The sequence below is a fragment of the Centrocercus urophasianus genome, unplaced genomic scaffold (genome assembly GCF_019232065.1).
Source record: "Centrocercus urophasianus isolate 14NV4802_14NV808 unplaced genomic scaffold, USGS_Curo_1.0 seq_18, whole genome shotgun sequence".
Taxonomy (NCBI): domain Eukaryota; kingdom Metazoa; phylum Chordata; class Aves; order Galliformes; family Phasianidae; genus Centrocercus; species Centrocercus urophasianus.
In genome coordinates this window covers 15,591,648-15,619,445 of record NW_024884733.1, presented here as the reverse complement: position 1 = coordinate 15,619,445, position 27,798 = coordinate 15,591,648, and the positions used below count along the sequence as shown (strand labels likewise).

Below are 27,798 nucleotides of genomic sequence, written 5' to 3'. Positions count from 1 at the left end.
GAATGCTATATTAGGTCACAGCGTCACAACAAACTCTCTCAAAGGGAGCCCTGGGCTATCATTCACTGGTGCAACTTGTCTCCACGAATTCAGACGGCAGGAAATTCCCTGCTGATCAGGTTTTCCTGAATGTCATCTACAGGAACTTTGATTTTAATAATAGAGAAAAATCTGCAATCTGGAATTAAAGATAAATTGTAACCATGTTATTTCTTTAATTTAGTCTTCTAGCTACTGGAAAGAGAATAAAGAAGTTTTTTTTACCAGTCTAAATAATTACAAACATCAGTAAAATAGATGTTTGCATAACGATGTTCCTAACTTTCCTGAGAGAGATATCAGCTAAAACTTTTATTCACATTTTAAACAAAGATGATTTTTCTTCCTAGAATTGAGTAGAAACATCAAAATATTTCCTTTGCATAATTCAGATACAACAAATCATGTTTATCTACTTCAGGCCAAATCCTAAAAATCCACAATATTCTGCTAATTTATGAGAAGGGAGCATTCCTCCCCCCCTTCAATGTCCCCAGGCAAAGGAGGGCAGCATTTTCTATCTGCATTTGCCTGGAAGAGAGCAAAGACCGAGTACAGCTTTTAAAGGCTCTCCCAAGCACTCATTGTGAAGTGCTGTAGCATAGCAAAGATAATAGCTACCAGATGGACTTTCATTCCTAAGTGGTGAATAACCTCTTCGTGTGGTTATGATTTGGTGAACATGGAAGTAGTGAAATGTACTCTTGAATTAGATACGAAAGGAAAGTTATATGGCAGAAAGTAAACATGACGTACTGAAATAAAGCAGACTTTTAATATTTAACTTTGTCACAACTCTGACATTCTAAAAATCTAGAACAGTGTATTTCTTTTTTAGTCCATATGCATGGAAAAGGATTAGAAAATTCAGTGAGAAAAAGGGCAGCCTTAAAAAAAAAAAGAAGAGAAACAATAAAGAAAATTACTTGCAGTAATACTTCCTTTGTAACATAATTCTTAACAACAGCAGAACAATGCAGAAGTCTCTACTTTGCCTGAACGCTCTTAAGAGATGGGGAACAATCAAATTCAACTTAATATTTTAATACAGAAATTGTAATAGTGTTTACATTGATATTTTAAAACCTCTAAGCTCCTCCTTTCACTCTTCTCTATGGTTTCCCTCCTAGTGGAGAATCTCCACAGTCAGCCTTACCCATGCACAGTTTAATCCATACCAATACAGATAAGATGCCTGAACAATCCTTTTTCAAACCAGATCACCATTTTCAGCAACACCTCTATCACAGCACAGTAATTTTTTCTTCTTTTCAGAAAAAAAGGAAATATTAGGACAAGAAGCAACCTCTTCTTACCAGCATTACCAGCCCACCTGTCCTGTTGGGAAGCAGCTGAAAAAGCATAGGAAGAAAAGCTGCCAGTACACCAAGAAAAGCATCACACCACGAAAAGCATCTCAGACTTCATCATCAACTCCTAACTACACCTATATGCAGAGAATGCAAAAAGGCACATAACAGAAAATATGACATTGTTCCTTTTCATTCCTATATTTTAACCATAGGCCGTCTGTACACATAAAAATCTTAGTAAGACAAGCTGTAACAAACCAGTCTTCTCTCTTTTCTGGGCCATAAGAGGCCCTTATATTAGGCAAATGGAAGTACTTCTGAAAATTGAAGTGTAAACTCGGAGCAAAATATCAAAATATTATGGAATACTCTTCTTATAAACATATTTCAGGGAGTTACAATTTAGAAAAGATTAAAGGGACACTAATTGTCACCTCAATTATTAGGGACAATAATAGCTGTCCAGAAAGACTCATTGGTCTGTTCATTTTTACCCTATAAAATATACAAAAGAGTTAATGGAAAGAAGAGATAAGCAACATAAAAGTATGTTATTGTAGAAGCACAAAGGCTATCCTTGTTTAAATCTCTCGAGAATGAGGCAATTGCATGAAGGAAAAAACACAGTAAAAGTTCTTCAGTGACAACCATGGAAAAATGTATCAATTGATGGCAAAAACCGTAAAGTAGATAAGGCATCTGTTACAACAATTTAGTGGACAGAGCATTAAGAGAGATGTAGTAAAAGGACTCAGGATACAAAACAATCTAAAGATTAACTGAAGAATAAACCTTCTTGAATTTTTTAGTTAAGGGAGAAAGTATAATAAAACAAACAGGAGGAAAATGTGAAGCTAACTAATGTCATTTTCTTGGATTCAGTAGAATTTGGTTCAAAGAACAGAGAAACTGTGATACTGAAATTTCAAGAAAGCAAATATTTTCCCCATCTCGTAAGACACAATGACAAGAAAAAATAAAATCCAGCAGCAAGTAACCATACTATCATTTAAGTGCATCACAGCAACTGTCCTTTACAGAAACAGAAGTTTGCCAGGAAGCTGCACAAACTGCTCAAAAGCTTATGGCTTATAAATCTAAGTTGTTTGTGCAGATACACTGTAAAGGGGTATACCATGACTGCTTACGACTACACACGACTGAAATAAAGAAACAAACCAGCCTAATGAGCCAATGACAGCCAGAAGGCCTAAAGGGAAAATGAAATTTCACGAGGGAAAAGTTATTAGAAAGAGAATGAGTTGAATACCAACCATGAATTCCTCTAGTTTCAAGAAGTGCAAAGATTTTAGTGGCATCTCTAATATAAGCAAAAGCTGTGGGTGGTTCCCTAAAAATGCAGGGAAATCAAGTTAAGTGACTTGTACCATTAATAAAAAACTGGCATAATCATGGGGGAAAAGTGATTGTCACAGGCCTACTATAATTACAGTACTTGTTACACAACCTCATGAGACAATATTGAAACAATTTTAGAGGTGGGGAGTTTACCAAGGGATAACAAAGGATGCAATGAAAAATTCTTAATATACCAAGTTCAGAAAACAAATAGGTCAAGTCCCACTTGAAAGCTTAATGCAAGTCAGCAGTGCATTGACAAGATTAACAGAAATACAGGGTGGTTAGAAGTGAGCCCTCATAAACTGGCAATAATTTTCTTACACTTGGGTGAATCTAATGAACCTCTACTTCAGAAACAGAAGTTGTTACTTTTGGAATTTAGGAACCAAATTGTTTTGGAATTTAGGAACCAGATACCAAATTCAAAGTTTTCAAATTTAGCTCATATGAAGATAGTCTGAATATCTTTAATGCTCTGGGCTAAATGGTGGATATATATCCAGAAATTGATACTTATTAGCATGGAAATCAAAGTGTGATAAGCCTTCCATTAAGGGGTTACTGATGCTTTACAAAGAAAAGGAAAAGCTCTGAAATAAAGAAAACAAATTATTTTCTTGGCAAACAAGCAGGAAGGTCAATTCCCTCCTTGGCGGGGTCGAAACAATCAGTCCTAGCTCATTTCCGTCAGGAAGAAGAAAAAACAGAGGGATTCCCCTTTGGCAGCATCATAAGGAAATAACAAGATCTCTCCTTTCCCACTGGAGCACAAAGAGGTTCCCCTTTACTACGCCTCTGTGAAAACACTGATGGCTAATGTGCCATTTTTCACAGTGCTGCAGCTTCCAAGTTCAGTCTATCACTTCGGCTACTCTCAAACCCAAATGAATTTGTGTATTTCCTTCTAGAAGTGTTTTATTCCAATCTCCCCATGCTGCCTGGTGACCAAACTGAGAAACTCAGCTAGCTGCAAGTCAGAGAATCACCCGCCTTTTCCTTCCATGAATAGCAATTAAACAGAATCTCTGAGGTGTATCCTCTGTGTACTTCTGGAAAATACCAAACAGCAACCCAGATACGTATCACTGAATTAAACCCTTCAGTACAACCTACGTTTCCTCCCTTCTACAATTCAATTTCAGCAACTCCCCAGGCCAAGGGGCAGCAGGGATGTTTCCAAACTGCAATCTTCTCTCAGACTCCTTTCCTTTGAGTCTGCCTTACATGTGCATGCTAAACAGCACACAGACTGTGATGAAAGCCTTTTTCATACTATCCTCATGTTACATATTACGACCATACACTTAAGCTCATGTCTGCCCCCCAGAAGGGATGGAGGGCTGGAGCAAACTTCAAGAACTGCTCTGGAAACAGCCGTTCCTAGACACACACTTAACTTGGCGAGAGGAGAGAAAATCTGCCTACATATTCACTGGGTATGCCACTCTTATTCTATAAACCCAGTTATGATGCAGAAGAGGCTACTATGCACAGTTTTCCTTATATTTTAGAGTTTGGAGTCTGCCTACCTGATTTGCAAGCACGAAGGCTCTGCACATCTTTGAATCTGCCTGTGGTGCTTGCAGAACACTATCGGATGACTAGATGGAGCAAACTGCTGGGTGAAGCCAACACTACCACTTTTATTGGTATCTCATCCTCTACTCTTTACTTACACATTCTTCCTCTGTAAGTGGTCTGGATCTAACTTGCTGCAACACAGACTGCAGAATTTTGGAGCTGAGACTGTGACTTCAAATAAATCTTTGTGCAACAGATGTCTCAGCCTGAGATTCTCTAGCTGGGACACTCCAAAAATCCTAATGCAATACCATTAATTATAAAACAGTTCATCCAAAATAATTCAGCCTGTGTTACAAAACGCTGGATTGTTGCTTTAAAAAACAGGCACATACTGGTTCATAAAGGAATTCCTTTCAGGAAAAAAAAAAAAAAAAAAAAAAAAGATTGCTCAAGATAGTAAGATGGACAAATTCTGATTTTGGAATCATCCCAAAAATCTTCTCAAAGGTCAAGTAATTGTAGTCAGACATCATAAACATTTAGCTATGCATGCTACAGATTCAGATCATGCATACTTTTTATAATCAGCAATGACTAGTTTTCTGCTTTCCTTTCATGTTGTGTAAGACAGGATTTGGGTTAAGAACGTAAGTAGATAGGAAAGAAAACTGACTACTTTTTACAGTAAAAGCTGCATATCCTGGAATCTCTTGCTCCTCATTGCTTTGGTCAGCAGAGAAACTGATGAAGAAGGAGCAAATGAGAAGTGATGCTGAAATGGCTGCAGTAACAAACCCAGGAAGGCTAGAAATGATCTACAAGAAAACGGAACAAAAGTATTCAGTAAGGAAAGCACCAGTTTTAATAAAAAATAAACCAAAACAAAAGCCAGCACTCTGGGAAAAAAACAGCAGCAAGCAATACACAGCAGCACTGTGCTTAAGAAACAGACTACAGACCTAACGCTATTTCCCTTGAACAGTACAAAGTAGCCAGAGCCTAACTACAGTTGTGCAGTGAAGAATGACTATTGTAAGCTCCCTGCCTTTGTAAGGCTGGCAGAACTGCTTTTGTACCAGCTGCTGTGAGCCAGAGTAATGAATTCTACTGTCAATCTTCAGCTGGTGCAGGCTAAAGCCAGCTTGGGGTCTGTTCCAACTCATGCCAAGGCCAGCAGCTCAGCCAGGGATTTGTATCCCTAATTCCTGTCTCATGTATACCATGTACTAAATAAATGGGAAGAGAAACTGCTTCCTAAGAAAGACTAAAGACTATCAAATCACCACACATTTTTCAACGCCTCCAGGAAATGCAGAGAAAAATAATGCTTGAGAAGCCCCAACCTCAGTATGTTTGTTCTGATAGATAAATCAAGTAGCATTTTTGAAATGATTTCTATTTATGATAAAAAGTTGATCCATGCACCACACTGATAGCACTGTGGTTTTTTTTAAACAACCAAATCACGTGTGAAAAGCAGAAAGCAAATATAAGCTCCACTGGTTTCACATGAAGTTATTCAGACACTACAGTGCAGAAGGAAGTGCCCTAGGAAGATTACACAAAAAATTAACACAATCTAAGGAAAACACTAACACCACAAATACGTGAGGCTGTGCTGTGGGTAAATGTAACAGTATTTTATACTCTTACAATCACTGACAAAGAATCAGATATATAACAGGCTTTTTTTTAATGACAGGAAAATAAATAGCTCAATATAAATATTACATTTAAAAATATTTGTTTCCTTTAATTCATATTACTCCTTGAATTCCCAGACAACAGAATTCCATTGGAGTACAGAGGCTAAAGCAAAAAGAACTTACTTCATCTTCCTGAATCTATTACTCTGACTACTGCAACCTACTAATGTGATCTAACCCACAGATACTGAAAAACAATAGACTACAAAAGAAAATTCTCTTTGAGCACAGAACTCAGTCATCCAAGGAAAGAACTCTCATTTCTGCCAGCTGATCTTGAGACAGGGAAGTGCTCCAACATTACTAACATCATCCAGGCTTCTGGGAAGCAACTGCACTGGATCAGTTGAAGCAAAATAAGCATTCACCACCATAAGGCAATGACATTTAGTAGAGAAGAACCTCCAATACTTGTTTAGCATTTTCTTTCCTGTGGTCCACAAAAATTAAGAGGCAAACATGCCAACATTCTCATGTTGCACCAGCCAGTGTCACCACAGAGAGCAAGAAGCCCCTTGATGTTGCAACTGGCACAAAAATGCTTTGGATAATTTTGGCTTTCTGAGCAACTGAAGAGGCATGATCTGCACCAGTACTACTGCTACAAACACCAGTGCTACAACCAATCTGATATGCCAGCATCCCTAGGTAGCATGGCTGTTTTACAACAGGAAAGCTGTTCTGCATTCAGTTCCTGGAAGGAAACAGTCCACTGAAAGCAGTGGGCTTTGCAAGGCTTCTAAGGCCAGGCAGGCTGTTTTCCAAGCACCTAAATATTCCATTAGCCTACCTAAAAAGACTCTCAGAATATTCTACAGTGACACACTCTGAAGCGATGTTTATGTGCTATTTTGAATATATTAACAGGTAAAAAAGAAAAATCTTACACAAAAGATCTAATAATGATGTTTAAGAAACCATTGCTTTTTAATTCCATTAAATTAAACAAATGTGGTTAAAGACAACTATCTCCACTGACTTCATGCAAGATGTTACTGAATCCAGAAAGAGAGATCACTGAACAGTGACTCCTAGATAAGAATATCCATGGTAAATTAAGTCTGTTGTAGTTCATTCTCTCTTAAAAATAGGACGATCTTACATGATAAGGAAGAGTAAATACCTCTCCAGCCATTCACTTAACCTACAACAAATATCAAGGATTCGCTGAATTTAGGATTTTTGGTTTTGGTTTTTTTTTTTTTGTTACACAAAGCCTAATAAGGCAATTCTCGGGAAAAGAAGAAAGTGCATTTCCCAAATCAGACTGTGTAATTTGGCAGTTGCATTTTTTCTTCCCTTAGTGGAAAAAACAATACTCTTACCGTATGAAGTCACTTTGAAGGCATCCCAAATAAAAGACTGAAGGCAGTCAGGACATTAATTTATCCTGAAGAAAGAAAAGACTACTTTATGAAAGAATGTAGACTGTAAAAACCATCCAAGAGGCAGTGGCTAAACCTTTCTTGGAATAGTTTCAACCAAGGAGAGAATGGACACCAACTAAATATTGCATAAGAGGTGATAGAGGCAAGCACCACAAATGGAAAACTAACAAACCACTCAACTGCAGATGCTTTCCAAACCAAGGTTTTAAAGAAAGAAGAATTGTGTAACACTCGTGACTTTGAATCGTCCTTCATAAGGTTCTTTATAAAGTGCAACTAAATGAGAAGACAATCAAGTGATGTAACAGTTCTAGTGTTATGAGCTATTAGCTGACAGGTACAGAGGAGAGAATACAATGAGTGATTATACTGTAGGTTACTCCAAACAACCACGGAGTGCTACAACTCATACTGAAAACAATTCTTACAAGTTGGTTTTAGATTACATAGGAGGCAGAGATCAGGACGGGGAACAAGAAAGCCAAAATAAGAGCTTATCACAGATGGGAAAGTTGTATTGCCACTACTGACTATGGCACCTAGGAGCAAGAAAGCAAGCACCACGTTGTTTAGCTGCTATTCATAATACCCATATGGCACTGGATTTATCCAGTTGCTTTTAGAAGTTCTGCAGAACTCCTGTGAGGAAGCGGAAATCCGTGTTGCATGGTTAATTTATATCTTTGGAGAAAGAAAAAAAAAGAAAACCCCCGAGACATAAAGCATTCTATAAAGGACCTTCAAAATGAAAGAACCGTTTGCGATGAAATGCAGAAAACAGCCAAAACTGAACCGCAAACTTCTGTTTCATAAACACTTGCAGGAAATACTAAAATCCTTCTGTAACATACTTATCTTAAAACTAGCAGACAAACATTTTATAACCCATAATAATCCCGCTTAGATGTTTTCTGAAACACCACTGCACTGCCTCAGTAATCCATAATCCCAACTATGAAAAATACTTTTCTCAAATGGATCTGCTAAGCCAAAAAACAACAGCCAACCAAACAGCACCTTTTTTTTTTTTTCTTTTCTTTAAAAACAGCTTTCCCATTACCTAGAACTTGTGGAAAAGCAGTTTCTGCTGGGTCCAGGGGAACTTCAGGTAACAGGCTGTTTACGCAGATTTGCTTTATTAGAACATTAGTAGACTATACTGATCCTACTCCTCTAGCCTGCCCACGGAGTGAAGAAGAGCATTTTGTCGTGCTGGAACAGAGGCCAGAAGTGTATGGAATGGAGTGGCACAGGGTGAGCTGACAGAGGCAATCAAGATGACACAAAGCAGCAATCAGCAGCCACTGCTAGGAATTGAACAGACCCAGTTCAAGCATTCCCACTGCAACTCCAGGTACTGATTTTTATTGAGACAACATACACCCTAATTAATTTAACTGGGGGGAATCATAAAATAGACAAAACCAAAGTAAATTCTCAACTATAATGCAACTAGAGTAAAAGTTCAGATTCTCTGAGAGCCTTAGTCACAGCAGCTAAGCTAGCACAAGCACATCCAGAACTTGATGGCAGAGACAAATCTTACACAGACAAAAGATGTTTTCCTGCTGACATGGCAGCCCCATCACTTCAAACAAACTTTGTTCTTTCCTTCAGAAGCAGTTCCTTTCAGCACACTGTTTCCTTGACTGGTACACATGGCCACAGCTGGGCCTGCTCCACTGACCAGGAGGTGCATTTCTAATCCTAAAACCTTCTCATTTTCTTCCTACAGTTCTATAATCTATAATCTATGTGACTCTAATATCAACCTATAGAGCTGATTCTTGGAATATAGATGAGACTCAAACATCAGGGTATTTAATGAGATTCTTCTAAAAAGCTTCATAAAAAAGAATGCTCTCTCAGCTCTCTTCATGAGCTAAGGAGTTGTTACACCCAATTATGAACACCAAGGTTAAGTAAAAAAAGAAACTGATGAGCAACAGAGATTGTCCACTTTGATACTAGTTTATTTCCCAAGCCTTCTATGCAATTCACATGCCATATTTCAAGAGATCAGGAGGTGAATTTTACCTGCTGTTGCAGAAGCAAGTTTTTCTTCCTTTCTAAAAAACTGAAACGTAAAAAAAAGCAAGCACCTATCTGAAAGGTGAAGCTAAGTAGCAACTTAAACAGTTCAATAACTGAAAAATATCCCAAACTGTTAAAAGATACCGAGGGAAAAACTAAAGAACATGTATAACTTCTTATATTTTAAAGATACAAATGAATATTCAAGCAATATCTTCTGAACACTACCTTTCCAGTAAAAAGTGACATACAACAGTAACAATCTGAATACATTTTCAGTTTTTGATGCATTAATTTGAGTACAAAGAAGGGGACAGAAGTTCATGCTCCAGGAAACTGTCCTGAGCAGTACTGCTAACAGATGAACCCAAGCCTGCCAAAAACATTTTAAAATTATAAATAGTTCTGGTCTCCCAGCACTAAGTTCTAGAAAGGCTTCTTTGCTTTGTTGCACCACTGTATACAACCTGAATGGGTGAAGTGCCTGTGTTTAATTCATGGAAAATACAGTAAAGAGGAAAAAAAAGCAGAAATCTGCACTCATCCAGGTCCTTCCACACTGACCTTACCAGTGAAGCTCACAATACCAGCATTTTTTATTTCCCTTCTAAGAATACAGAATTTGCAATTCTTGAAGAAAATGAAAATCAGTTGAGACATTTCACTCAAAAGCAACAGGTTTATGGGTGAGAACTCTAATGACAAATTTTAGAAACTATTTTTAATAGTGATTTCAAAGAGGGAAAAAAATTTAAAACCACGAGGAGTTTATATTCTGGGGCTTGAGGGATCAAGTACGTTACTCACATCTGAATAATACTTACTGGGAAAATAAATGCAGCACAAACAGGAAGTTCAATTACAACTGAAATGTCTTTTCTGTATCTTTTTTTCCCCTTAGAAATAATATATAATGCTTTAGGGAAGCATGCTATTTCCACTTGTTACATTTGAAGAAAAGAATGTACATTAAAAACCCTAACTAGGAATCACTGGTCAACCACACTAAGCTACATTAAAGCTGGTACACATCCTTTCCAGAACAGTGACAACAGTGGAATGTTCAAAATGGCATTTATACCATCAGAAATGATTTACTTAACATTTATTTTTGAAATTCAAGATTACTGTCTGCTCAGGAAACAAAGAAAGCAATCCTTTACAAGTCAGAATTCTGGAAGCCACACCCAGCAATATCATAGCATGAAGAACGATGAGCCAGAAACTGACAAAAATTCATTACTTCAGATGCTGCCACTGGATGCTGATGAGCAAGTCATTTTTGCTGCAATTCTTTAAAAAGACAGCTATCCCATTCACTCTCCTGGAGGGTTAACATAACCATGGAAGTGCTCGAAGAAGGGAACAGACATCAACACTTCTGCTGGTCAATAGAGTACTTTGCTGCTTAACACTCATCTAGCAGTGAGCTGAGTCACTTGCATGGATGGCTGCTGAAGCTCAAGCAGAGGCACTCTTGCCAATCCACCAATACAGCTGAGCGCCATAGCTTCCTAAATTGTCCAAGTAAAACTGAGCTGAATTTACTAATCACAGCACTTGAACAGATACTTCAATGTTGGCATAGGAAGCATAGGAACAGACAATGAAATAAGATTTTTGCTGCATCATTCTTAAAGTGGCTGATAATTACACACAGAAGTTAATCCATGGGCTTGGGCTATTTATTCTTGATATATTAAAGTTTAAGAAATACATTCTTTCTTTTTGCTGTCTTTAATTAATATGCACACAAACAAAGCAAAGAGCCACCTTACCTGGTGGAGTTTTGCCCCCTGTTCTCTATTTTCATTAAAATTTGTACATCTGACTGAGGAGACATCGTATATATCTTTAATCTGAAAAAAAACAATATGCAACAGAAATGAAGAAACGATGTGCTTCAGATTCTTCCTCCTATCATCTGTAAAAGATGAGAATGTTTTACATATCAACAAGCGAAAGCATTTTTTTATTAAAAAAGCTCATTTTCCACATCTTAAATACCTTCTAAAAATTAGGGCTGTAATTATTGGTATGTTTTTCTAACTCCTCCAAACAAAAGGATTACTGTTACCTCCACTGGGCTGAATTATGCTACGTTTCTTACAATTAGAGTTGCTCTATTTGATTTTTATGTTATAAATCTTCATTATCTTTTCTTGGTTTAAAGAAGGTGGAGGCTATATTCCAGGGTTACTTGGTTGGTGAATGTTGGGATGGTTTTCATCACAGCAACTAAAGCTGTAGAGCTGACAGGGACCTCAGTCCTCCATGTTTGAAGTGCAGCAAGGTTAAGCAATCTGTTCAGAACCACTCCTGCCTTTTATTAGCAAAGCATATGGACAAGGCAGAAAGGAATTCAATACGCACCTTTGACAAACTACTGGATCTGACTCCACTGGATCAATGTAGGGCTTCAGGATATCAGTGAGCGTTTTATCCTCTGGCACTCTTCCCCAAAGATAAAAATCAAATACGTAAGACATGGTTCATCATGCACACAGAACTCTATTATCTGAGTCATTCAGAGAAAGCTGGACGTTTGCACGCTACTGTGGTACATCTGAATACTTCATGGGTGAATTATAAATGTGGATCAATACAGCCCAGGTAATTGACAATTCCATATCAATTTCAACACTAAGACTTCACTGGCATCTGCAGGGAGTAAACAGATGAGTATCTCCAGTTCCAAACCCTGCAGCATAACATGCTGTCTGTACAGACCTAAAAGTAGATACTGGCAAATTTCATATCCACCTTTAGACTACGAAAAAAGGAGAGAAACATTTGTCTATAAAAGCTGAATTTTTGGCTTTTACAAAATGCACTTGCAGGCTTTCCTACAAAGTAAACAATGACAAAATTTCATTGTGTGTGCAGGTCAGCTCCAGCACGCAGGCAAAGAGGGAATGGAAATCTTGCAGCACTTCTGCCCCATGAGAGCAGGATATTGCCACTGTAAACATACAAGCTTCTTGTTCACCGCCAAGAAGGAGTAGCAATCAAATATTTCCTTTGATTTGACAACCTCTCTAGCCTTCAAAGAAGAAAGTACTGCACAACTTTAAATACATTTTAAATTTGAATGCCCTTTTAGTTAAGACATAAAATAATATTCGAGTTTACCTCATATAGCAGAAACCGTTAAGAATGGATCAAAATATTTCCCATTTGAATTCCAATAGAGTAATTTCCAAAAATCCATTTTTCAAACTCTGTACCTTTTTAAAGCGTATTCAGCATTACAGTGAAGAAATACAAGCTTCAAATGCCAGTAGAACTTCTGCTCCCTGAAAAGAAGAAATGCAGATTCTTAACGCCTCACTAGTTAGCTGGTAGCTGTTACTTGTCTTTCCATAGCACAACCTAAACGGAAGATGTGTCAGCAGCAGGGAGGGAAGCTGCCTTTCAGTATAACAGTGAAAACACACGTTGGGAAGAATAAATGTAGTACAAAACTAAAAGGAAGCTTCTGTAAGAGACAAAAGTTGATGTTGCATTCTGTTCTCCTGCTCATTTGTTGGCAAACCATCCTGCCTCCAAAGCTAGCATAATTAGTATCTGAGAACAGAAACTGCTGGAGCATGGTTTCAGTGCAGTATGGCATCAGGAAAGGCAGAACTGCCTAGAGGGCAGCGCTCTAGATCAAGAATCTGCTGAAGGCAACAGTGACTTCAGGCAAACCATTTTTCCTTTTATTGCTTCAAATTCTCCCATCCTGTACAATGAGTGTAACAACCTTTTTCTAAGTGAAATCTCATGAGAAAAAGCACAGACTGAAAGATAGGTTTATGGCCCTCTCCTCTGGTTTAGAATTTCACACTTGATACAAACAGTAAAGATTTAGAAAACAGATGCCAGGTATCTATCTGAAGCATAGGAACTTGAAATGGTACTTTTAAATTTTATTTTATTTTTACTACTTAAGACCCATGAATCCTTATATCTAAGATAATCAGCAACAGTTATGCAAAGATTCTGTTACTGCTACAATTAAAAATAAACATACTGTTGCTCGAACATGCTGTTTAATTTGCTTATCAGGCAGCTGGAACTATCCAGCAGGATCTAGCTGCCTGCAGAGACAAGCACACGTGCAATCAAGTAAAAAAGTAGTAAACAAGTCAGTTGCTAAGCTCAATTAAATATCATATCAATTTTTAGATGCAGGCACTTTATAAAGCACACTTACCAAATACATAATTATTGACTTAAGATACGCCTAGGGGAAAGCTCAGCTTCACAGCTGAGCTACACTTCTCATAGTCCAAGTGCAATCACAGGTATTATATTTTATCTTTACCTCCCACAAAAAAGATGCAAGAACCCTCCAAGGAGCTAATAATTTATAGATTAGAATAAACTGAACTACAGGTGGCTAAGATCCACAAAGCAACATGTGACTCAGTAGAGCTGTATGCGCCTCGTGATTTTTGCCCTGTATCTGCTCATGCTTGTAAAAACTGAGAATGAAGGATCCCTCTTTAGATGAAGAGGGATCAGGTCCGAAACAGGTAAGAAAATGGTATGACCAGAGCTGGACAGTAAGAGATAAAACATTATTAATTACACTGTATACACAATGCATAGCTGACGTCTTGCCTTGTGGATTTTCATGCAATTTTGCATATTGCTATGACACAGTCTTAAATTACTGAACTGAAAAAGAAACAAGTCAAAATGAGTGAGTATACTGGAATTTGAAAGTTTTTTTGCAAGGTGATTGAAACAAAGTTTTCCAGTTCCTCATCTTAACTACTAAAAGAAGCATCAGATGAGGCCTTCATAAACACACTAACAACTAACCTTTCTAGCATTTTTTTTCCATTTAATTCACCACTAATATGTTCTATCAGACCATACACATCTATTCCAAGTGACCGACACTTACTGTGATGTGGACTCTCTTTCTGCCAAACCTTTGAATCGAGACCTTTGAAGTAAGATACTGCCAGATACTTCTCCCCAAAAGCAGAAACAGCAAGGTGTGATGATGATGACAGAAGCATGTACGCGGTCTACAGGACTGCTTCTAACACAGACATTTCAGTGAGAAATGTTCCAGAAATACTTCTAGCTATCTGCTACCTGTTAGGAACACTCTGTGTCCACAGAAATTGTGGTCACACACCACATTCTGATTTCACATGTAAGACCAGCTTGCTGTGGGCTCATTGAGGCAGACTCAGTTCATCATGCAGCTGTATAATCAGCTTAAGAGGGATCTTTTCAGACTTTCACCCTCCCTCCCACTTCCAGGCATAATCTAGTCTTCGGATTAGTGAACAGTAAGAGCTACGAATCAGGAAGACTGAACATTAAATTTAAAAACATCAGGAAGTTCCACTTTTGTCAGAAAGTTCCACTTTAGAAAAACAGGAATGTTGATATTTTTCAGCATGCTAAAAGGTAAACCAAGGTGAATTAATCTCTCTTCAAAATACACTTGCCTAAAAGCAAATGACAAGCAGAAAGAGGTAAAAGCTGGGTAAGAAGGAGGCAAGGAAGGAAGAAGCTTAGAACTGGAATAGCATTACATACTTTGCTGACAAGCGAAGTATAGAAAAGCAGTAATACTTTGCACAAATTTCCATAAGTAGACTGGTAACAATCTCCTGGATGTCCATTAGTAAAGGGAAGCATCCTTCATCATCATTGATTCCTGCCCAACACAAAAACTTGATGTCAACTCTAGATGCTATCAAAGCTGCTTCACAACAAGTTCAGATTTAAGTTAGATACCCTGGCTCCAAATCTCACTGACTTCATTTTCCATTATGGCTCACTGGGGTAGTATTTCCTTCAAGTGTAACTGACATGTATTATGTTCATTGTCCAAATGAAAAATGCTTAATTGAGTAAGTCATCCTGAGTTGAGTAACAGCTCACACTGCTTGAAGTGTTCAACGCTGCTCGGCTGCCATGGAACGTCAATCCAAGGTTTGCTTGAATACCAAGGTCCTGACTATAAAGTTATCAAACAGCACAGATCTGGATGAGGCACAGCACATCCTTGATGTCAGTAAAAACAGCATCACTGCCCATCCCCACATTGCTTGGCTTCATATCCAATTCTGGCTAATTCAGAAGCACAGAAACTGATCAGAGAAAAAAGGAGAAGCTAAGGAACCTCTCCCCCTGCATTAGACGTAGCTGCAAATGGTACTTAGAACTGCACAGGCTGTTCTGCCATTACTGTTCTACGCTAGAGTAACTGTTTCCCTTTCATTTTTTCCTAAAACTTCCAAATAATTACTTTCTGTAATCAATACAATTTTTCTTCTCTAGTTTTCTTTCAAAGAACAACACAGTAAAGTGATTTTTAAATTCATGACAGCTGAAACAGGTTTTTACTGCTGATACTACAAGACAGCACTGATAAATGTGACTGTTACCTCCAGCTAGATCTTGACACGGCTATAAAGATTTTCTTCACTGGTTTTACAGTTAATGCAGTACCCTGCTAGACACTTCAAGTACAAGTGGGTGTATGCAGTATAGGTGCTGGCAATTAAAGAACAGATCTAGGATTCTACAGAATCTAAATTCTAAAGAACAGTCGAGGATTCTACAGAAGATTTTGGGACCGACATAAGTGCCTTAGTGGATTTTTAAAAGTGTTTTTGAACTGATAGAAGAGATAAAAAGGAAATAGTGACCTTATCCTTAAACTATCCTTAAATTTCACAATACTCAGTACTCTCACCATGTGCATTGAGGTTTACTTGAAACATGTGGTACTCAGTATCTACTCCTTTGGATAATGTCACCTTTCACAACTTACTTAAGCAATGAAGATTTAGTCCAAGTAAGTGACTAGATTCTCTTGTGGAATCCAAACAAACATTAACAGAAGATATCACACAGAAGCATGACGGTTTCCTTCTTCCCCCATCAACTTTGTATTCCTTGCCAAAATTAGTTCTGCTCTACTCTGGACAACAGCACACTAAAAGGGACATCTCCATTTTGTTGGAGCTTCGTTAAATGAATTCCTGGACTTGATGTATAAACAATAAATATTTCTACTGCAACACTTCTACTGAAAGTTCAAGTGTTTCCTAGTTACGGTAAACAACAAGTCAGTCAATGAAGAAGATGAAGAACAATTCCACTGCAGCACATGGTCTTCTGTCAAAGGCCTCCCAGCAGCAAGAGATGCTGTTACTGACCACGTGTGGAACAGGCAAACACCACACCAACTTGAGCTGAGAGTCCCGTGTGAATCAGAAGGAGACTCCTAAGAAGCCAAACTCTAATCACCTTTAACAAATAAAACCACTGTCCTCTCCACTTCTATAAATAAACAAAATGACCATCAGATCCACTATGGAAAGAAAACAACTAATAAAAATCTCAGCTACAGAACTCAGTAATTACTTGTTTTCACATGGGGATGGTCTGAAAAACTACCAACAGACTGAAATGCACCAAGGTCATGCTTTCTGCTCATTTCAGATCAGCACTTCTTTGCTTGTGAGGTCACTTTGGAAAGCAAGCAGAACTATGCACTAAATGACAGCTGAATTCAAGGTTAACAGCTCCAGCAGAGTAATACGATCCCCCAAACCAGCCCATATAACTCCTTGGAAAATTCTTAACATCAGCAACACTTGAAAAAATTCATTCTATTTATCTTTACCTAGTTCAAGACTAAAGACTGACATTTTAGGCTTTTCACATGCACCTCATAGTAGCTTTTACAGCACTGATGATCACTTAACTGCTGCTAATCTCAAGGCTCCATACTACACTGTACTCATACTAGTAAGATGTCCTAAGCCATCTGCAAGCCAGATAAGACTTCACAAACTGGACTCAAACTCCATTTGCTGAAGATCCTCTATTATCTGCATTGTTTGAGATTACAAGTTAGTCTAACCCATGTTACCTACCACTGGCACATATGCTTTCATAACACTGAATTTCGCAAACCAACTACTGGAAGCTAGGAAACGAGAAATGGCTAACACATCTTAACAACCACAGACTTGCCCTGCAGAACTGGCAGGGGCAAGGGATAACACCAGAACACACCTTGCACCTCCTCATTCTGGATGGCTCTCCTCCCTGCCTCAAACAGCCGAGCAGCTTGGCTCAAGTAGAGAATATGTAGGAGACATCTGAACAGGCACACAGCCTCCCACGTACCTACGTGGAGCTGCCTCCAGTCTCCATGCTATGTAGCAACCTTTCCCCAAATCCTGGCAGACACAAAGCATAAGTGGGGGCTCAGATCTACTGAACACAGACACCAGACCCTGGCAACCACCAGATGCTAACCTCACAGAGAGCAACTATTAGCACAGCTTTTCCCATTAGACTGTAGTATTCAACAAAGTTATGTGTCATATCTTGAAGTCATATGGCACAGGTGCTAAATGGCTGATGGATGCTTGTTTCAATCACACCTTTGGTTTGATTTCTCAGTCCCCCACATACGGATTAGGCACAACATGCCTACTACAAAAAATAAAATAGTTCTTAACCTACATCACTGAATTCAAACCATTCATGCCCACCGCTACACGAAAAACAGAAGTAGTAGAAAAAACATCATCCTTGCAGTAATCCCAGAGCATATCCTGTACCTCAGGATAGCATTTGCAGACATTTCCTTCCTACCCTTATAAGAGCAGAGGACAATATAGTGCTCCTCTGTCTCAGAACAGAACAAGTGATAGGAGCAAATGACCAGGGGTTGCCAAGAAGCTCAGGTTGTTGTCTGTCCGAGAGGGACACCTGGTGGCTGGTCCCCACTGGGGCACCTCCCCTACCTACAGGTCACTGTTTTAAAGTAACAGAATAGAGGGAAAAATGCCTATGGAAAGCAGAACTTGCCACCAAAACTAAGAATGCAAAAAAAGCCAACAGAATCTGGATCTGGTACATTTGATTACTACAAAAAGCAAATAAGGTGTTGTTTTTTTTTTTTGTTTTTTTTTTTCCCTCCTTGTATTTTGAAGTATTTTCACAGTAAAAAGTCTGAGTATCAGAGAAAATCCACAGGTGTGGATAAAGGAAAAAATATCTGAAGCCTTTTCTTAGCTTTTTTCCTACACAAACTCCAGCATATGCCAGGCCTACAAAGGCTGCAACAGAGGTAAATGGATAAGGAATGACTCATCTCCGACTTCAAGACAGCTTTCTTCAGGGTCAGGAATCTTTCACAATCATTTTATATCACTTCCCTGTCACAAACCTTTAAATATAAGGTCTCTTCTAAAAACAAAGCCCCAAAAAACCTTCACAATGTCATTTAACAAACGAAATATGCAGCAGCACTGATTCATCCTCCTCCTCATGTTGGCAGCTTTCAAAATAAAGCATGAACTGCATAAGTTATTAAAATGAACTCAAACAGCCTAACGGACAAGAACTGCAGTAGCAAATAATAAATCTAAACAGTTTTTGTAGAAAAGCTGTGCATCTAATAGATTGTGAAAGTGAGAATGCCAGTATGAATTTACATTCACATCATTATGTGTTCAGTAAAAGCAAAATATTGTTGCCTGGTAGCCAAATGGAGACTCACTTCTTATTGAAGATAGTTGAATTTTCTCTTCTTTTTGTGAATCCAATGGGCAGTGTCTTCAGATTGATATTATGCCTTCGAGCTCTGTTTCTCAAGTAATTGATCTATCAAAAGTAAAAAAGATCCATATATTTTTTAATCTGAATGTTATTTGAATTGTAAGAAAATTATACAAAGAACAGCTATGCATGGAATATCTTAAGAATGTGCAAGATGCCATCAATACTACTATTAAATAAGCCCTGAGACTTCTCCAAAACTTGGGGCTGTTCACACCTACACAGTGAAGACCTCAGTCCTGAAACCCAGCCTGGCAGTGCCTCAGTAGGAACTCTAGGGCAGCAAATCCATGCCCAGCAGTCACACTGCTCACGTGGAACTTACGAATTTATTTGTTGTTGGCCGATGCACAGACAGATCTCGAGCAGCAGCATCAGCTGCTCTTCCCACGTCTTCCAGGAACCGATAATCTGGAGGTGAAAAAAACAACACAACACAGAATAGAAAAAAATAATGTAGTGCTGAACTATTAGAAATGACAGATTTTGAGAAGTACCTGGAATGTTCTTACCGCTCAGAAGGTTCAAGTCAGTAAATTCAGTCACGGAGACAAATGCAGTTTTGTCCCTGACTCCGTTACAGCTCAGGGCAAGCTTGTGCTTCTTCACGCACAACAGGCTGAAACGACAAAAACACACATTAATGTCACACTCAACAGAAGAGCAGACAAAATCAGCTCAATTCACATAACAGATACCTGCACGAATACTTCATGCATCGCGGACACCGGTACTTGGCCTCCTCTTCGCCACATGTCTCACATCTGAAAGAAGCAGAAAGCAGCTCTCGGAGCAGGGCCGGGCAGGGGAGCAGCTGCACATGACAGCGGCCTTCAGAGGGAAAGCCTCACTGCTGGTGGCAGCTCAGAGGGAAAGCCCCACTGCTGGTGGCAGCCCGGCCGGCATGCACAGCGTGGAGCTGGACACACAGCAAGGCTGCGTCCGTGCCTGCTCCACAGCCAGCTCACCAGAGCTTCTCTGCACCTATATTTTCATACAGTGCATCGTTATTTCTCTCAAGACCTGAGATTTGCACCGCCCCCTGAACGCCGCATCCCATGCCCACTTCGGCTCAGAAGTACCACGCGAGGGTTTGGCCAGCGACGAACCGCACGGGCCGGGACCCCGCGGGCACGAAGCACCGCCGACGGCCGTCAGCTCTCCTCCCCCTACTGGCGGGGCGGAACGCTGCACCGCGCGGCCCGAGCGCCGCGAGACGGTTATCCGTACACCGCGAAATCAAACCAGAAACGGGTTCGCCCCTTTGCTACACACCCGCGCCGCGCAAGGAAAGCCGACGCCGCTCCCGCAGGCCACCCCCCGTTTCCAGACCCATCCCGCACACAGACGAAACGAGCTGCCGCACGTGGCACGCTCGGACCCACACCGAGGAGCGCGGGCCGCAGCCTCTCGCTTCGGCGGCCCCGTTTTCCCAGATCCCGGCGGAGGCGCCCCCGAGCCGGGCCGCAACCCGCGGAGCGCCCTGCGGGCCGCGTTTCCACACCCCGCCCGCGCCCGCACCTCTGCAGAGCCATCTTCCGCCCGCCAGCCGCACGCTGCGGGCTCTCGCCGCCGCCCTGCCCCGCCATGGCTGCGCCGCACCGCCCCCACGTGCCGCCCGACGCGGCTGGCTCGGGGCGGGCCCGACCGCGGCGTTTCCTGGGCGGCGGCGCCCCCTGGCGGCACACCGCTCTCCCTCCCGCCCTGCGGAGCCGGGCCGTACCTCCTTCCCCTTTCCAGCTCCGCTTCCTCCTGCTTTGGTTGCAGGTTTTTAACTACAAAGAACAACCGTGAAGGAAAGAGATGAAAGGATTCTGCTGCTTCTGGCGCCGAGGCACAGTGCTGCCTGTGTGTGTCCCAGCCCCAACTTATCATGCTGTCTGCGTGGCAGTTGCGTTTTTATCATAACTGCAATAATACTTTAAGCTGCTTGTTTTTAAAATTGTTTTGTTTTGTTTTCTCTTAAAAGCTGTCTAACAAACAACCATAAACATGGGCTATAAAGAATTTCCAAAAGAAAGGTTTCCAAAAGAAAGGCCACGGGACTGAAAAACACCCGTGAAGCAGAGCACTTTCTAAGAGATGACATTCTTAGAAATAAATAAATCAATAAACCCATTTATCACAATGTCAGCTCCAGAGCCAAACTAAGAGCAAACATCAGTGGTGCTATCAGAGAGTAACAACCATGGGAACGTGAAAAACAACAGAGAAAGAAACGTTCTCTGAGCTTATATTATTCTATAATCTTCATTTGTCTTTGGTCAGATTTCTTCAATGGGGGAAAAACCTGATGGTCTAACAGAAAACACAGGGCATCTATCTACCTTACTGTGTAGAACTGACTACTGTCACTCTTGCAATACTCCATGGCACAACAACTGCTTGTCTGCCCTTGGTAAATGAAGCACGGCCATCTGAAAAGTACCTTTCCTCATTGCTGAGAATGAACTACACAGCACGAGACAGAATAATAAAGACAAAGTGGTAGTGTGGAATCTTATTTTATTATATTTTCAGTATGATTTCCTATGGGTCAAGTCAGTTAAACAAGTTGTTTGAATGCTTCTCAGTCCCCAGTGTGGTTTGGCACCATCTTCATGAATTATTCAGCAGGTTTTTGATTGGTAATATGTTGAGGGATATCTTTATAAAGAGTGTTTTTCTTAATTGTAAAATTGTTTTGTTTGTTTTAAACAAAAGAAGATGATTGAGCATTTTAGGTTTAATTTAAGGAAACTGAAATGATCTAATAATATTACAAAAAAAATGACGACTAAGTGGATGAAATGCTGATTATAACTTAACAGCCCGCTTTCAAAAGACATGCTGTAGGAGATTTAATGAGTTACAAATATATACACAGTATATCATCTTAAGATGCCTTTGTCATTCAAAAAAAGTTAACTGAAAAAACTGAAAACTACTGTAGGTAGCTCTTCTACAACGGGCTGTTGTTTTCAATGGCTGTAAAGCTAACTGTTTTGACTATATGCATTATATACAATGTGCTGTCTTATATGCCATTTCCACAACAGTACGCAAAAATATTTTAAACAAGAAATCCACATAAATAATGGGTTAGTTGTAGTGAAATATGTGACCAATGATTTAAAATAAGTACCTTGATAACAGAGACAGATCCTGATGTAACCGGCACATACAGTCTGAAAGATAAAAATGGACTCACATAATCTCTGTTAAGGCCACCAGCACCTTGTGTTACAAAGAGCACCAAGGCAACACAGACAGGGAACATGTAAGAGGTAGTGTGTCATCTGTTAAGATGTGTGTGTCCACAAAGGACTGCTATAGAACCGAGAAAAAGATGACTTATTGTATTGTGGCATAGTTCACTTTTCAGATATAGCTATTGCACATTTAGGAGCATTAGCCAGTATTGCTCCATGGTATTGTATGTCTCCAGCTTTCCTCAGAGTGTTCTTTTGCAGTGCTGTCATACAGATTGTCAAGAACACCAGAGGTCCTGAAAAATTCCATGCTCAGATATTCAGTTCCAGGAAATTATGCAAGAAAGCACCAACCAGTATTAAAAAGAGATTTAAATACTTTAGGAAAATTGTAGTCTTTTCTTTCTTTTCTTTGTTTTTAAATGCCATTTCTCCTTCTTCCTGAGGTTCTTTAACCAGCAGTGTTTAAAGCGATTCTTCAGTTTGAGAGCAATTTTGCCTCATTCATTACTCTCACACTCACTCCGCAGCAGTCCTGCACTGATGCAAAGGAACCAGGACACAAAACTCAAAGGAAGCACACCAAGCCACTTTCTATGAAGTGCTGCTGTCCTGGTGTGAGATGAGGAAGCGTATGAACTTGAACAACCGGAAGCTGATTGGTGTCCTGAGTGTGAAAAAAGAACTGTGTCTTGTGCCAGCTGCCATCCTGAATCTGCAACACACAGAGGCGGAATATTAAATTCACATCAAAAATGAGATTCAAAACACAAATGGAGGCTGTGCTTAAAGGGTGAGAGAAGTGTAAGTAAGCATTTCTTCTTCTAGCAGCTTGTAAAGAAACCGAGTAACTCAACAAATGCCATTTCTTCCATGCAGTATCACAATGCTAAAAAGCACTTACCATGCATTCATCCACAAGCACCTTCGGTTCAAGTAGTGAATTGGCTTTAAACACTTGTCCATTCCAACCTTTGAAGCTAAGAGATGTCTTCTGGCCTCCTGCCTCACTTAATCCCCACATCGGTGTGTTCAGACAGTGAACTGTGATACTGTGTGTTGCTTCTGAGCTCAGTAAATGAAGAAAGTTCATCTGCACTTTTCCAATGCCAAACTCCAGCTAAGTTCCAAAAGAAATTTGCTGTTATACTTGACACACTGAATGGTCACAGCAACACCAAACGGCATGCACAGGTGGGTGCACTGTTTATACAGTTATATGGGAGCATGCATGAATGTTTATGCATTGGGATCGGTGCTGAAAAGCACGATTTGTATTCTTTAGGAGAGCAATTCGGTTCTATTATAGTGATTACTTCAAACAGAAACTTTCTAGGTCATTTTCAAAGCTTAAAAGAAACATTTACTAATGCCCACGAGTGCTCTTGGAACACAGCTGGGCAGAAAACATTATTTTTAAAATCAGGAAAGTGAAGCAAAGGATCCTGTGATTCAAACAAAGCTAACAGCGGCAGCAGTGTTTCAGTTGCAGTTGCACCATTCTGCTAATTAGTCTTAGAGCATAGATTCTGCCTGTCAATATCTACCTTCTGTTAATAGACTGAAAATCATAAGCATGGTTTAATTTTAGACAGAAAATTCAGCTGCTCATTACTCAACAAGAATTTCTCCAAGAGTAGACCATGTTCAGGGTCCTTACTAATGCAGGAATGCATATGTGAGTTATTCCTGATGTTCTTTGGTGGCTAAACTGTATGTGCAGACCACCATATATATAACATCTTCACTACTCACAGTGGTTTAATGACTATGTGTACTGAGGAGCACACACTAATGACATAAAAGAAAGCAACCTTTACCTAACAAGGCATTCAGCAGTAGCCAGGTGTTGAGAAGTAGTGACAAATACACCCTTAGCTGCCCTCAGAGATGAGTTACTAATGAGTAATGTAGAAGCATTTCAGGCTTATTTCTATGGCTTGTTTAGAAAGGTATAAAGCCAAATGAAAGAATGTCATGTGCGTGGAAGATGAGTAAATGGAGAAAGTGACAGACACAGTAACATACTGTCTCTAGATGTTCTGTAACTTCCTGATCAGAACATATGAAGTGTCCTTCCCAAAGCTGCACACAACACCCTCGCTCCCCTATTCCCCTGAAATCTCACAACTCTCTTGAGGTCAGTAAATAAGCAGCTACTTGTTCAAAGCTCTGCTGCAGAATGACTCCCTCAGGACACCATGCATACCTTTGTCACAGATGGTGGTGTTAAACATGTCTGACCACCCGCAGTGAAGTTGCAGAAAACTTCAATGGCATCAGAAGGACAGCCAATGTTGGGGTCAATCCAGTACTTTCCTATTAGTGTAGAATCCCAGAGAGAAAATGAAATCAAAATATAATCATTACTAAGCAGTTTACTAAAATATTCACAATTCTTGGCAAGTATTAAATTTGTTATTACCATAGCTTCACTGGGAAATGGATGAAAGGCAACATGGAAGTCTTTCCACTTCCATAATTCTATTAACAATGGATGCTGAGCAAGTCTATTAGCTGCTCAGAAAGTAAGTCATGTCACGGTATTGACATTACACATTCAAATAATTATTTTAGTTTGAACCATTAATTTGACACCTGCTAAAATATCAGCTGCTGCCTGTTTATCTGTTTGTGGTGGGCTGTGGTACACAATTTTCTTATTAGCAATCTAGAATCTGATCCACACAAAAATCATTTCTAACTGACTATAAATATTTGGGAAACTTTTTATCGCAAAATGGAATTCAGTTTGAAAATTTCTGGCCACATCTTTACTTCTATATATCATCTCTGATATCTTTTTAATACTAGCTAGCTACATATGTTAAAATCCAGAAATTTTATCATACACAAAAGATAAAATAAAGATAGCTGTGACAAACTGCAACAGAATCTAATAAAGACAAATCTGTACACTAGAATAAGGACATAGGAAGTGTCACTTGGAAGCAACCAGCTCAGAGCTGTGCCAGGTTGAAGCTCTGAGGAAAGCAGACACTCACCGTCGGACACTTTGCGCTCACAGCTGAGCAAGTCCCTGCAGATGCGTGCTGGGTTATCCCGTGTGCCAAGGGGGTTCTTGATGCTGTGCAGTAAATTGCTAAGGTAGTGCAGTGTTTTGTATATCTCTGTGCTGTGATCCAGTAAAGTTACTTCAGTATTCTGGTATCTCTGCCAGGGGCCGTTAGCAAATGTGTTACCATGGAGAAGAAAGACGACAGCAGTACATGCAGTAAACATCCAGTGGCCATTGAAGAGCCAGACAGAAACATTTATAATACATGAGATCAGCCATATGAAACAGGTTGGGAATAACACATCCCAATAAAGAAAATTAGTGCATTTCATTGAAATTATCAGAGCCAGTGAAGTTACAGACAATAACAGTTTAAGAACAGTTAAGTACAGTTACAGTTTAAGATCATGCAAATATATCAGTATGACATGTTGACAGAAATATTGGATATGGGAGAAAAAGAAAAAAGGAAAAAAGTTAGTCATTTTTACAGCAAACGTAGTGTTTACAGTGAAATCTGTTCTTAGACTTAATTTAGAGAATACATGAAAATGCTTTCAACTTCACACATGTGAGGAGTTTTCTTGCTATCAGTGAGACCACACTCCTGCATACAGTTAAGTATGTGTGTCAGTACTTTTTGGATTCAGGCAAAATGTCACTATTATCTGTAGCTGAACAATTATGGTCCCCTATCTGTGGTAGCTGATACATTTTAGTCTCTGTTAATTGTGATAAAAAGGTAGAAATGCTGCTGTTTTCCTCAATTTCATTTAAATGGTATCTTACGTATCTTTGCTTATTTAACTATATTTTTCAGTAATTACTTGCAGTCTGTGATTTGTTTTAAATTTAAGTTCCTTCAGAGAAGCCCTGTTCTGTCCTCAAATACTGTTTGTACTAGTGCTGCTCCAAAAGTAATTCTTTCTATTTTATTATGTTGGCCCATGACACCAGGGGTAGATGTTGGTGGCATGGCAGTAGAGGTTGAACCTTCCCACCAATATCCCATTACATGTTGTTGCTGTGTGACAAATGGCAGCAGAGGGGCAGTCTGACAACTTGGAGTCTGACGTGGAAGTGCGGATAAAGAAAAGAGGTGTCACTGAATTCCTCCCTCAGGAAAAGATGGCACCCACTGACACTCATCACCACTTGCTGAACATTTAAGGAGATCAAACAATGAATGTCAGCACCATGAGGCAGTGGCGTGTTTCAGAAATGGTAACAGCAGTGTGAAAGACAAGCCATTTTCCAGACAGTTACACACAGCTGTCACACCATAAATGAAGAGTGAAATCAGCTCATCCACGCAAATCAACTAATGGTTGTGATGATGTTAAAAAGTAATACTAAGTAACCGAGAATTTGGTCTGTCAAATAGAATCACTACGCTCTTTGTATGTGTTGGAATTTCCAAGGAAATGAATAGGAGGCATTACTTTTGGAGCATCCTATGCATAACTGCATATCCTGTATGACAAGGTGAATACAGTTTAATACATTACCTCCATCTGCAATGCAGCATTTGATGCAATCAAAGCCTGAACAGCAGCATTGATGTCCACAAGTTTCTGAAAACAGAAAACATATTTTAGAACATAAAAAGTGAACAGAAATATCCTAAAGTTCAGGAGAAAAAATTCTGAGCATTGTTGTAGGAACATAAAGATGATCATAATGTTGCCATTTTACAAAATAATTCGCAGACAATGCTTACTTTTCAAACCAAATTTGCCCTTTCATCCCCAAACAAAACAAGCTTACATCATGAGAAAGCATTATTTGATATTTATTCACATCCCCATCCCCATTTTAATGATCAAATTCCTGGAAGCTGGAATAGTTACAGATCAGTGCCTCAACTTAATCTCTCCAAGCCATTTAATTTGTACGGTTGAGAAAACCAATCTGCACAAGTATGAAAAGGTGCTACGTCTTTCAAGATTAGCATATAAAGAATGTTTGATCCAGTTAAATAGGTGCAGTTCATGCCATATTCTCTCTTCCGACTTTTGTGGTGGAAAGATCGCAGGACTTCTATCAACTGAAAACATCACTCCTGCTGAGGAGACTTTGTCTTGCAGAACTGCCACAGTTGCAGGTTGTTGGCCAAGGAAGGAAAAGGAGAACTGAGGTGAAAAAGATTGACTGGAGCATAACTGAGCTCTGAAAATGCCTGGTGATCTGAAACTGCAGGGTCTGTGCTGCTAAGAATTGAAGATGTTTTCATGATGCATAAAAGAAAAATGAAATACCTAGTCTGACCTAAATGCAGACTTTAGAGCAGAAAGTCATTCCCTTGGGTATCTTCATTCTCTACACCTCGTGAGATGTGCAGAGCAGACACCAGGTTTATTTATTTTTAACAAATTAAGGAAGCCACGCAAACAACTGTGCCTTGTGGTTGGCCCCTGTTCTCAGATTATGTACACCATCGCAGATTTAGGATGCTTCAAATACTGAGTCTGAGGACTGGATTGGAGTCATGTTATTTACTGTACTTACTCTTGGTCCTGGTGGCCCAGGTGACCCCTAGAAAATAAGAGAAACTATGTATTAGATTCTTCACACATTTATGGAAAGCAATCACAATGCAAAAACACAGGCATTTTTTTCAAT

At 39.6% G+C, this 27,798-nt stretch overlaps 2 protein-coding genes across 4 annotated transcripts in view; both read right to left on the bottom strand.

Moving 5' to 3' along the window:
- The window catches only part of ZNHIT6 (zinc finger HIT-type containing 6), a 28,328-nt gene extending 7,772 nt beyond the window's left edge, over window positions 1-20,556 (bottom strand). The window contains exons 1-8 of the mRNA XM_042819968.1: window positions 20,488-20,556; window positions 19,665-19,730; window positions 19,479-19,585; window positions 19,292-19,377; window positions 18,908-19,011; window positions 12,594-12,662; window positions 11,740-11,820; window positions 11,145-11,225 (exon numbers count right to left, since the gene is read on the bottom strand). Coding sequence (XP_042675902.1) covers window positions 11,145-11,225; window positions 11,740-11,820; window positions 12,594-12,662; window positions 18,908-19,011; window positions 19,292-19,377; window positions 19,479-19,585; window positions 19,665-19,730; window positions 20,488-20,555 — 662 coding nt within the window. The 5' untranslated portion in view covers window position 20,556. The remainder of the gene's footprint in view (window positions 1-11,144; window positions 11,226-11,739; window positions 11,821-12,593; window positions 12,663-18,907; window positions 19,012-19,291; window positions 19,378-19,478; window positions 19,586-19,664; window positions 19,731-20,487) is intronic.
- Window positions 20,557-21,454: 898 nt separating this feature from the next.
- Window positions 21,455-27,798, bottom strand: part of COL24A1 (collagen type XXIV alpha 1 chain) — a 116,592-nt gene continuing 110,248 nt past the window's right edge. For all 3 annotated transcript variants that reach the window (XM_042819281.1, XM_042819283.1, XM_042819282.1), the window contains 6 exons: window positions 27,685-27,711; window positions 26,685-26,750; window positions 25,163-25,331; window positions 24,367-24,476; window positions 23,062-23,277; window positions 21,455-22,872 (listed from right to left, as the gene is read on the bottom strand). In XM_042819281.1, coding sequence (XP_042675215.1) covers window positions 22,726-22,872; window positions 23,062-23,277; window positions 24,367-24,476; window positions 25,163-25,331; window positions 26,685-26,750; window positions 27,685-27,711 — 735 coding nt within the window. In that variant the 3' untranslated portion in view covers window positions 21,455-22,725. The remainder of the gene's footprint in view (window positions 22,873-23,061; window positions 23,278-24,366; window positions 24,477-25,162; window positions 25,332-26,684; window positions 26,751-27,684; window positions 27,712-27,798) is intronic.